At 33.9% G+C, this 12525-nt stretch overlaps 1 protein-coding gene across 4 annotated transcripts in view; it reads left to right on the forward strand.

Moving 5' to 3' along the window:
• YTHDC2 (YTH N6-methyladenosine RNA binding protein C2) overlaps window positions 1–12525 on the forward strand; it is a 68860-nt gene that overhangs the window by 33366 nt on the left and 22969 nt on the right. For all 4 annotated transcript variants that reach the window (XM_024120798.3, XM_024120803.3, XM_055086712.1 and 1 more), the window contains 8 exons: window positions 491–669; window positions 924–1020; window positions 1099–1186; window positions 1273–1353; window positions 3056–3138; window positions 8558–8663; window positions 10118–10237; window positions 10543–10815. In XM_024120798.3, the coding sequence (XP_023976566.1) occupies window positions 491–669; window positions 924–1020; window positions 1099–1186; window positions 1273–1353; window positions 3056–3138; window positions 8558–8663; window positions 10118–10237; window positions 10543–10815 (1027 nt within the window). The remainder of the gene's footprint in view (window positions 1–490; window positions 670–923; window positions 1021–1098; window positions 1187–1272; window positions 1354–3055; window positions 3139–8557; window positions 8664–10117; window positions 10238–10542; window positions 10816–12525) is intronic.

Raw genomic sequence — 12525 nt, forward strand, 5'->3', positions numbered from 1 at the left:
ACACTATGTTTTAACAGTTTCGAAGAACTGCCACATTGTTTTCCAAAGTGGTTGCACCATTTTACATTCCCACTAGCAGTGTATTAGGGTTCCAATTTCTTCACATCCTCTCTCACACTTATTATTATCTGTCTTTTTTATTATAGTCATCCTAGTGGGTGTGAAGTGGTATCTCATTGTGGTTTGAATTTCATTTCTCTCATGACTAATGATGTTGAGCGTATTTTCATGTGTTTATTGGCTATTTGTGTATTTCCTTTGGAGAAATGTCTTCAGATAGAGCTTTTTTAAAAACACTTATTGCCAAATTTTACTTTGAATAATGTACTTGAAACCAAAATATGAATTACATTATAGTTAGAGTATTAATTGTCACTTACCCTCTTTAGAGTATATTGAAAATTTGAACATGGACATAATGGGAATCATTGGCCTTTAAGGGTTACTCTTTTTAATGAAATTTGACTTGATCTCTGTTTTTCTTTTCTAGTGCTTCATTGGAATTTGGAAATTTAGATGAAAGTTCTTTGGTTCAAACAAATGAGAGTGATCTCAGTGCAGAAGACAGAGAGCTCCTGAAAGCTTATCATCATAGTTTTGATGATGAAAAAGTAGACTTGGATTTGATCATGCATCTTCTATACAATATCTGCCATAGTTGTGATTCTGGTAAATAAGTATTGTCTAAAAGTACTGAAGCAAAAATATATTCTTTGACTTAAATTTAATATTTTGTGTGTGTACAAATTTTTATACAATTTTATTGATAATAATGCACAAATAATCTCTTGTGTCATCTTATAAGTATTAGAGTTTATCAGTACTTGAAAACACCTGGTGTAGTTCATTATAGCTAGTTGTTTTGATTGATTCTGGTTTTACAAAGAGATTTAATGTTTAAAAAAAAGTCATTCTTCTTCAAGGTGCAATATTGATTTTCCTGCCTGGATATGATGAAATTGTTGGTCTGAGGGATCGCATCCTGTTTGATGACAAGCGGTTCGCTGAGAATACTCATAGGTAAAAGCTAAAGCTTTATATTTATTGCATTAAATAACAGTTAGGTACCACAGTATATTTTCTCTTAATTGTCAACAGATACCAAGTCTTTATGCTTCATTCAAATATGCAAACATCCGATCAAAAGAAGGTATTAAAAAACCCACCTGCAGGTGTTCGAAAAATAGTAAGCTTCATAAAATCTTATTTTTTCCATTTTATTAGTCATTGGTTTTGCTTTCATATTAACGATAACATAATATCCTATTGCAGATCCTTTCCACCAATATTGCTGAAACCAGCATCACAGTCAATGACGTTGTCTTTGTTATAGATTCTGGTAAAATGAAAGAGGTATGTATGGATAAGTTGTATTTTTACCTAAATGACAAAGGTTAAGTTCCATAACAATAAATACTTTTATAAGCAGAATTCATTTTAATGGGAAAATTTCTGGTTCTAGGATGAATTTAACGTAGTAAATGTTGGTTTCACTAAAGTAAATATTCACCTTAAACAATTCAGTTTGTAGGATCTGTCTTGTTATTTTAACAAATTATACAAAAAATTTAGCGTCTGCTCACTAAATATTAGGAATAAAATAAAGGATTTGGCTAGTTACAGTGAAAATTTTGTCAATGTGGGAATTTGATTACATATTTTGTATGTTTTCTTTCTACTCATGAGCATGGACCGTGTCCCTCTTGTTCATTGTTATATCTCCAGTGCTCCACATATAGTAGGTATTCAAAAGATACTTAGTTCAAGAGAACCATGCTGACAGAAAACAAACAAACATAAAACCAGGCTTCAGCAAATGATGGCTAGCAGTAAAATTGGGCCCATCACCTGCTTTTGTAAAAATAAATTTTGTTGGAATACTGCCATGTCTACTTTTTAACCCATCGTCTGTGGCTGCTTTCACACTTCAGTGGCAGATTTGAGTAGTTGCAACAGACCCCCTCTGCAAAGGCTAAAATATTTACTGCCAACTCCTGATATAAATAAAAGGCAGCATTTATTTCCTTTTAGTGTTGGAGTGCCCAGCAATTCTCAGCACCCTTAATTTTGGTTGATCCTTTCACTGAAATAATTGAAAGTGATAGAGGTAATTGATTTTTCAAGGAGAGCAATGCTATCCATGTTGGGAAAGCAAATTATATCTGTTCTAGTGGATATAAATGATCATTTTTAATGTGAAAAAATTAATTACCTTTAGGTGTTATTTGTCAAGTAAACTGTGATGGTAGTGCCAAAAGTTATTTTATATACAAAATTGTTAAATGTAACATTTTATTAAAAACAAAATAAGCAGCATCTTTTCTAAAAATCCCATAATTTAACAATTATGAGAACACATTTGTATTTGCTCTATGTAGTTATTTTATGAAAAGGAAGGTGTAAAGTCACTGAATGATTGATGTATATATTCTAGCAATGAATTCTTTTAAAATATTTCTCTACGAAAGTTTGCACTTTAGAAGTGAAAGTATGGGGATAGTAATGGTTCTTTTTTACTTTCTCTTTTTTAACATTCTGGATAGGCTAACTGCATTAGTAGTTCAGCAGGAGGTAAAATGGAAGGGGTTAAAAATTATTCAGTTGGGAATAGGATTACTTTAGTGATTATTGTTATTCTTCCAATCAGCTTCCTGGAAAGTATTTCAGAAAACGTCTTTCCCTGGTCACTCCTATTACCCACAATGATGTAAATGTGATAGAAAATGACCTCAAGGAACAGATCAGTTCTCTCCAATCTTGATGCCTTCTGAGAACTGACTGCCATTATCCAAGTGTAGCAGAGTAAAACAGATAGCTTAGCAAAGCACAGAATGAGGAAGTTTTACAGCTCTTCTAAGTTTAATTTTCATTCATTTTCCTTGGAATGTTTGTGACCAGAAATCTGGATTTTTTCTTTAAATCAGTACCCTGTTCTAATTAATCAAAAGGGACTTTGAATTAAACTCGATGTGCTAAAATATATTCATAACGTTTTCTGCTATTTCTCCTTAAATACCTTTTATGTATTAACATGAGGGTGATTTAAATATTACAGAAATCCTTCGATGCACTGAATTTTGTTACAATGTTAAAAATGGTGTGGATTTCCAAAGCTAGTGCCATACAGCGAAAAGGCAGGTAACGTATATTTAATGGACATTGATTCAATTGCCTATAAAATGGAAACATTTTCATATGTATTACATATTTAATGTATATTGTACTTTCTATAAAATGTTAAAACTTTCATGTTAGTCTTAATTTTTATATTATTTTTGCAAAGCAGACCATTTTAATACTTATTTTAAAAGTTGAATTTAGGTTATGTTAAAAATAAAAATTTTTGTCTAGTATGATCTACACTCAGAAGACATAAGAAACTTAAAAAACAAAAATAAAAGCAGTATAAGATGTAGGACTAATTTCTGTACAATACAAAAAAAGCTCCATGAAAATCAATTAAATAAAGACCACTACATTAACCTCACATATACCACATATATCTCATATATACCTAAAGAAATGCAAATTAATGAGATACTATTTTTTACTTATCGGATTGGCATCAATGAAAAATTTTAACAGCACACACAAGAGTTGACAAAAGCATGGGCCAATAGGCTTTCACAGTTTGCTGATGGGAGTGTATATTGATGTGACTTCTTCAGAGGATGATTTGAAACTGTTTATCCAGGTCTCCCCTTTAGCAGTGGATTCCACTTCTCATAATTTATCCTGAGTATACCTGCACATATGTGCCAAGATGTATGTTTAAGAATGTTTTTTGCAGTATTATTTGTAGTAGTGAAAAGTCTAGGAACACTGTAGTATCCATAAGTAGTGAAGTGATTAAGCAAATTATATTATTGCCACACAATGTCATACTAAGTAACTTAAAAGGAAATATGTAGATGTATGTGTTTTATATGGAATGAGTTTTCAGAAACTCATATTAATTGAAAAAAGTAATGTATAAAACATGTATCTAGTATTTTCTTGTTCTAAAAAATATCTATGCGTGTGTATGTTTGCATGTATATTTAGACACACATATGTTGTCAAGGCTGAGATAAACATTACAAAACAATGATTGTTGACTCTGAGAAGGAGGATTTGTGGGGCTCTTGGAGGAAGGAGACAATTTTTATTTTTGTAGTTTTTGTATTTCGGTTATTTAGCACATACTTGCATTACTTTTTCATTTTTAAAAAGGCGAGATTAAAAAGAGTAATATTTTTCAGTGATTACTTGACTAATTTTTCTTGCATTTTAACTAACAAGAAAACATCAGATACTGACTTTAAGAGTGCTGCCTACTGAAGACGGTGGATACATTGATTTCTGTACTTTATAACTTAATAGAATGCCCTTTGTTGTTGTTATTTGTTGTTGTTATTGTGTCAGTTGCCTTCTTTTGACAAGTGTGGCTTGGCACATTGAGCTGGACTTACACCGTGTTAATAGTATATTATCAGGGATAAAAATCAGAAATTATAGAAATTTTCTTTGTCATATTTTTCAACAGATGTTTTTTGGCAGCCTTCACTGTGAAAGTGTTAGGGGTGCAATGATGAATAAACTATGGTCTGATGGGTAAAGTTTGAGATGGGGAAATGTTGCAGTCCATCTTGGAATCCAATAAATTGAGCAATTTTAATACTATGTGATCTGCACTGTAACTGGATAATGCTTCTAGAGGAGTTACGATAGAATCTGAGACAAATATGATTAAATAGGTATTTTGGGAAGGCATTTCTGTCAGAGGGAAAACATTCACAGAGGCCTAAAGGCAAGAGTGACAAAGAAAGTTGTTTGGATGGAGTTTAGTTTAGAGGAGAATAATGAAAAATGAGTGGAAAGAGGTAAGTTGCAGACTGGTCCTTTAGGGCCATTTTGTATTTTCTCTCTCTTCTTTTTCTTCTTAATAACATGATTATAGTATTCTTTCATCTTTTTGAGGAATGAATAGGTAGAGACAAAAATGATGGTAGGAGGACCCCAGTAGGAGACTCTTTTCATTAATCCTGTCACTTACAGCAAGGGAGAGATGAGAGTAGCCTGAATTATTATAGTGGTGGTTGAAATAAAGAGAAATATAGGCATACCTCCCCTTACTGCACTTCTCAGATACTGAATTTTTTACAAATTGAAGGTTTATGGCAATCTTGTGCACCCCGTGTTGAACAAGTCTATCAGCACTATTTTTCCAACAGCGTTGCTCATTTCTTCTCTCTGTGTCACATTTTGGTAATTCTTGAAATATTTCAAACTTTTTCATTATTTTTATATTTGTTATGGTGATCTCTGATCAGTGATCTTTGATGTTATTGTAATTGTTTTGGGGTACCATGAACTGTGCTCGTATAAGAAGGCAAACTTAATCCATAAATATTGTGTGTGTTCTGACTGCTCCACCGATCAGCCATTCCCCATCTCTCTCCTTCTTCTTGGGCTTCCCTATTCCCTGCGACACAATACTGAAATTAGGCCAGTCGATAACCCTACAATGGCACCTAAGCGTTCAAGTAAAATGAGGAGTCGCACTTCTCTCACTTTAAATCAAAAGCTAGAAGTGAATAAGCTTAGTGAAGAGGGGATGTCAAAAGGTAAGACAGGCTAAAAGCTAGGCCTCTTAGCACCAGTTAGCCAGGTTGTGAATGTGGAGGAAAAGTTCTTGAATGAAATAAAAAGTGCTACTCCATTGAACACATGAATGATAAGAAATCGAAACAGCCTTATTGCTGATGTGGAGAAGGTTTTAGTGGTCTGGATAGAATATCAGATCAGCCACAACGTTCCCTTAAGCCAAAGCCTAATCCAGAGCAAGGTTCTAACTCTTTTCAATTCTGTGAAGGCTGAGAGAGGTGAGGAAGCTGCAGAAGAAAAGTTTGAAGCTAGCAGAGGCTGCTTCATGGGGTTTAAGGACAGAAGCCATCTTCATAACATAAAAGTGGAGGTGAAACAGCAAGTGCTGATGTAGAAGCTGCAGCGAGTTATCCAGAAGATTTAGGTAAGATAATGAGGGTGGCTACACTAAACAGATTTTCCTTGGAAAACAGCCATTTCTTGGAAGAAAATGCCACCTAGGACAGGCTGACTCTCTTGTTAGGGACTAATGCAAGTGGTGACTTGAAGTTGAAGCCAATGCTCATTGACCATTTTAAAAGTCCTAAGGTCCTTAAGAATTATGTTAAATTTACTCTGCCTATGCTTTATAAATGGAACAACAAAACCTGGATGACAGCACATTTGTTTATAACATGGTTTACTGACTATTTTAAGCCCACTGTTGAGACCTGCTGCTCAGAAAAAGTGACTCCCTTCAAAATACTACTGCTCATTGACAATGCACCTGGTCACCCAAGAACTCTAATGGAGATGCGCAACGAGATTAATATTGTTTTCTTGCCTGCTAACACAACATTCATTCTTCAGCCCATAGATCAAAGAGTAACTTCAGCTTTCAAGTCTTATTCGTTAAGAAGTACATTTTGTAAGGTTATAATTGCCATAAATAGTGATTCCTCTGATGGATCTGGGCAAAGTAAATTGAAAACCTTCTAGAAAGGATTCACCACTCTAGATGCCATTAGGAACATTTGTGATTCATGGGGAGACGTCAAAATATCAACATTAACAGGAGTTTGGAAGAAGTTTACTCCAACCCTCATGGATAACTTTGAGGGAGGAAGTAACTACAGATGTGGTGGAAATAGCAGGAGAACTAGAATTAGAAGTAGAGCCTGAAGATGTGACTGAATTGCTGCAATCACATGATGAAACTTTAACAGATGAGGAGTTGCTTCTTATGGACGAGCAAAGAAAGTGGTTTCTTCAGATAGAATCTACTCCTGGTCAAGATGCTGTAAAGATTGTTGAAATGACAACAAAGGATTATATTACGTAAACTTAGTTGATGAAGCAGCAGCAGGGTTTGAGAGAATTGACTCTGATTTTGAAAGAAGTTCTGTGGGTAAAATGCTATCCATCCAACAGAATGGCATGCTTCAGGGCAATAGTTTATGAAAGGAAGAGGTCGTTGATGTGGCAAACTTCATTATTGTCTTATTTTAACAAATTGCCATAGCCTCCAGCTTTCAGCTGATCATTCAGCAGCTGTCAACACTGAGGCATGACTCTCCACCAGCAAAGAGGCTATGACTTTGAAGTCTCAAATGATGGCTAGCGTTTTTTAATGATAAAGTATTTTTTAAATTAAAGTATGCACGTTGTTTATTTAGACGTAACGCTATTGCACACTTAATGTACTGCAGTATAGTGTAAACATAACTTTTCTGTGTACTAGGAAGCCAAAACATTCTTGTGATTCACTTTATTGCAATGTTTGCTTTATTGCCATGGTCTGGAACCGAACCTGAAATATCTCTGAGGTATGCCTGTAAGTAGCTAATTCAAGAGATATTCAGAAGAGTAATATTGGTGATGGTATGTCCAGGGGGTGGGGGGTAAGGAGTAGAGTAGAATGAAGGATGTCTTACAGGTTTCTATGAAAATTTTGTGGATGGTGGTCCTATTGTCGGGGAAAATGTGAAGCGTGGTTATGTGGGGAGAATTAATTTTTGGTTGTGTTGTTTGAGTTGACTGTGGAAAATCCAAGTGGAGCTAAGAGCCTTCTGAAATATAGGTCTAGAATTAGGATAAGGAGACCTAGATGGATGGAATTTGAAGTTAGGAGGATTATTAATATCACTTGGGAGAGAGCAGAATAAGGAGAGCAGAGGGCTAAGGTCTGACCTCAGAGGAACATCAACGTTTAAGGACTGGGAAGGGTAGAAATCTTTCAGAGGAGGCTGGATAGGTGGGAAAGCTAATGGGTATGTAGTGAGGGAAATATTTGATGAAGGAAGGAACGGTCCAACAATGTCAGATTTTCTAACTTGTATCACACTGTGTTATAGTTAGGTTTGTCTCTTTGGATTATGAGCTTTGTGAGGCTACGTAGGGATATTTCTGTATCTCTGTCACTTGGTATATTCAGCCTTGCTATTAGCTGATACAGGGACTTTGGGTGAAATTAAAAGTGACTGCTTTTCCTCAAGATGTATTTCTAGTGCTTTCCAGAAAATTATGCAAGTCTGTATCATCGTGGGGTAAATGACACTCCCTTAGAGTTGTGTAATGCATAACTTCCACAACTCTGTGTTTAGTGGGCCTAAACAGTGCTTAGTATCAGCTCTGTAAAATTGATTAAATTTAAATTACCATATATTTATTCATGCCTTATTTTTTACTCACTTTTATTTTTGTGTGCATATATATATATAGTATATAAATTCTTACCATTGTCTCAGAAGTATTACTTGTCAGGTAGTATTACTTGTCATTCATGAATTTCACTTTATAAATGAAATAATTGAGTCCCACAAATGTGAAGTACCTTTTCAAAGGTTAGGGGATCAGTATCAGAGTAGAGGTTCAGACTCAGATGTCCTGATACTGGTTCATTGTTCTGTCTCCTAAATCATATTGTTTTACAGTTTCCTTATTATAGTCTTTATTCCTTGTTTGAGCCTTAATTTTGTGTTTTAATTTTAAGGGCAGGGCGATGCAGACCTGGAATTTGTTTCCGGCTGTTCAGTAGACTTCGATTCCAGAATATGTTGGAATTTCAGACTCCAGAACTTTTGAGAATGCCATTACAGGTGGAAATTTACTTAACTCTATCTAAAACGCTATTTTTTGTGGGTGAGGGAGGAGAGAGACCATTTCAACTTATACTGATTGGGCTTTTAAAAAATCAATTTATAAAATAAAATTATAAAATATATATTATGGAGGGAGGTTATATATAACTAATATTTTTTTCTGTGTAAGAAAATTTAACTCAAAAACCTCCAAAATTTAAAAGAATTACCTCAGTGCATTTGAATTTTAGTATGGTTTATAGATATATTGTTTTTTTAATGTAACATTCTAGGAGTCTGTCAACCACATGAGTGTTCACCTTTTAAATTCTCAATGAGAAGTAGAAAACAAATCATTTAAAGTACAAAAGATAATACCAAAATCTCAGTTTAAGATGCTGATCATACCTTGGTAGTTTTGGAATTGAGTTCACTGAGATTTCCTAGCCTGTATGAATTGTTTTCCTTTTGGTTTTCTGACTTCATGGAACAGCCAAACACTATGCACTTTCTAGGGAAAACTATCAGAAGTGCATTAATTTGATTCCCTGGTGTGCTGAGCTAGATGCTGGCTTTCAAACCTTAAAGAGACACTGGGTCATATTTTTGGCATCCAGGTACCTGGATGACTTCCCACTTTTCCATGCCTGTGTGCCATTTTCTATTCTTCTTAGGATAAAATGCAAAGTTCTTAACAAAAGCCTAAATTATCTCTCCTGCTTGTGTCTCCAGTTTTAATTTTTTGATTCTTGCCTTTCCTCTTCTCTCTGCTCATACCAGTAGTTTCAATTTCTGAAGCACATTTTGTTTCCTTCTACCTTAGGGCCTTCATATGTGCTATCCCCTCTCCACTGAAACCGCCCCCTTATTCCTTTTCTGTTTAACTCCTAATTAATCTGTACATCTTAATTTAAGTGTCATTTCCTCAGAGAAATTGTCTTTGACTTCCCATGGCTGCCTCCTCCCACTCTTTCTTGAACTTGTGTTTACGTCTTTAGTTCCCTGCATCCTTCATAGCACTTATCCCAGTTGTAATTAAGTAGTTAATTATATAATTATTCTGTTTTTCACACACAGTGAAAATCCATGGGGGCAGAGTCTGCCTATCCTCTTCTTTTTCTCCAACTTGATACGTGGTGCCTGGCACCTAGCAAGCACTTAAATATTTGTTGAATGGATGAAAGATTCTAGAATGTAATATAAAGGGGAAAAAAAGATTTTTGGACAGTGACTGTTATATATAAGAACTGTGTGAGGAGACATTGCCCGCAGTTGATGGAGGATGGTTATTAAGATTCTCGCACTAAAGTATGAGTCCATCTGTCATAGAAAGACATTGTTCCCTCTGCTGTTCATTTTAATCAGAGACTCTACTAGTCTGTGTTGGGAAACTAGTTCCCAGGATTTTTTAAAAAATAAATATCAATTATAAGTGTCAGTATTTCAAAATTATTTGCTGTTCTTATTTACAGGAACTTTGTTTACATACCAAGCTCTTAGCCCCAGTTAATTGTCCTATTGCTGATTTCCTTATGAAAGCTCCTGAACCTCCACCAGCTTTAATTGTAAGAAATGCTGTGCACATGCTTAAGGTTGGTGTCTTAATAGTTTCATTTTACCTGAAATTTAAACCAATTGAGAATATGTCTTAACTAATTTTGTACCTAAAAAAATTATCTTCATATTATGTATTTTGAATAATACTCTCGTAATTATAGTAACACAGTAGGCATAATTCATTTTTATGTAATATATTTGAAGCAAAATATATTTTTTATGGGGTACAGTAGCAAAAGAAAATTTATGTTCTTGTATCTTACTTATGGATTTTTAAGTATGTGGTTTGATTAAACAGTTTTTGGTCATGTCACGTTCTATTTTATATCCTTTTATTTAGACAATAGATGCAATGGATGCATGGGAAGGTCTCACTGAACTTGGATATCATTTGGCTGACTTGCCAGTAGAACCACATCTTGGTAAAATGGTCCTGTGTGCTGTGGTGTTAAAGTGTCTGGACCCCATCCTTACAATTGCCTGCACACTAGCCTATCGAGATCCTTTTGTCCTGCCAGTGCAGGCCTCTCAAAAACGTGCAGCTATGCTTTGTAGGAAACGTTTCACTGCAGGGACTTTCAGTGACCACATGGCACTTCTCAGAGCATTCCAGGTACTATTATTGTCATTTTATTTTTGAAGTGTTGCTGGTAAACACATTTCTAGCGTAAGTGTAACAAATTAAAAAATAGATATGATTATGTTAATTTTGTTTCATTATAAAGTCACATTTTATTAATTGCTCAGAAAAATAGCTTCCTAAACTGTTAATATGTTAAAATTATCATGTTTTTCTCTCCTTTTTTTTTCATTTTCTCAGTTTTCTCCTTGTAGAACTATGTTTATGTATATATTTTTATTTATACTTATATGTATATTTCTTTTTTATAAACCCAAATTACTTATCTTTAATCATATCTTGTTTAGGAATGCTCTACAATTTTAGTTAAGAAACATTGTATATTATTCAAAGTATATAGAACAAAACTTAGAAGAAAATTATCTTGAATTTAATATCCATTTATTGATTTTTTAGAGTGCATTCCTTTCTTGTGTGCTCAAGACACTATGTTAAGATTTTAATTTTATAAAGCAAAATCCAAAAATCACTTAAAAATTTTAAGATAATAATAGTGAGAAATTGAGGAAAATGATAAATGGTAAAGAAAAGATAAGGATAGTGAGCCTGAATAAAGGAAATGATATATAATTTAGAAATTCAGCTATGTGGGGGAAGAATATGTTATTTCTTGAAAAGGTAGACATGTTATTTATCCTTCAATTTTCTTGAATGTAGGCTGTGTATATACATTAAAAAATTGTGTTTTTGCAGAAAGTACTCCTTTCCAGGCATACAGGATTTTTCCAATATATACAATTTAAAAAATAATTGTAAAGGTCTTTTGTGGGCATTATTGAATAGTGGTTGATGCATTGCTATTAATTTGGTCTATTAGATACCATATATTATAGTAGATCAGTTGAGTGATTATAACTGGGGGGAGATTTGGAGTAGAATTCCTATCTATTCTTTGTTTTTTCCCCAGCTCCTTCAAAAACAGAGAAGGTAAATTACTGCTTTTGTCTTTCAGTTATATTCCAAAGCAAGAGAACTCATTTTCAAAGAGAGCTCCATTATACTACATATAGGTGATTTCTAGGAATCCCACTTTCCATTCTCAGACAGATTAGGAGGGTGATATAAAGATTATTTTTAGAGGCCTGGAGTGGCAGGTTTCTTAGATATAAATGGTATTATGACGGCTTAATTGAAAATCTCCCATACTTCAGTGGAGGAAAGTTAAGCAGGCACATTTGTAAAGGTAAATATTTTTACATAGCTAGGTATTTAGGTTACCTGATACTTTGTTCTCACTGGGATTTTATAAACTCAGTGGCTTTCATAGCATTTGAGTATAAATTAAAAATGATAAATTCTATTTGGTCATAAAGTCTTAGATTTTATTTTTAAATTCTAAAAAATTAGATGTTATTGACATATAACATTATATTAGTTTTATGTGTACAATGTAATGGCAGTATTTATATATATTGTGAAATGATCACCACAACTAGTTAACATCCATCACCACACATAGTTAAATTTTTTCTTGTGATGAGAACTTTTAAGGTCTTCTCTCTAGTCTGTTAACTACAGTTGTGATGATTTCACAATACAAACGAATATTGAATCATTCTGTTATGCACCTGAAACTAATGTTATATGTCAATTATGTCTCAATAAAAATATTTATTAAAAAAATTACTCTCAGGGACTTCCCTGGCGATCCAGTGGTTAAGACTTCACACTTCCAGTGCAGGG

The sequence above is a fragment of the Physeter macrocephalus genome, chromosome 8 (genome assembly GCF_002837175.3).
Source record: "Physeter macrocephalus isolate SW-GA chromosome 8, ASM283717v5, whole genome shotgun sequence".
Classification (NCBI taxonomy): domain Eukaryota; kingdom Metazoa; phylum Chordata; class Mammalia; order Artiodactyla; family Physeteridae; genus Physeter; species Physeter macrocephalus.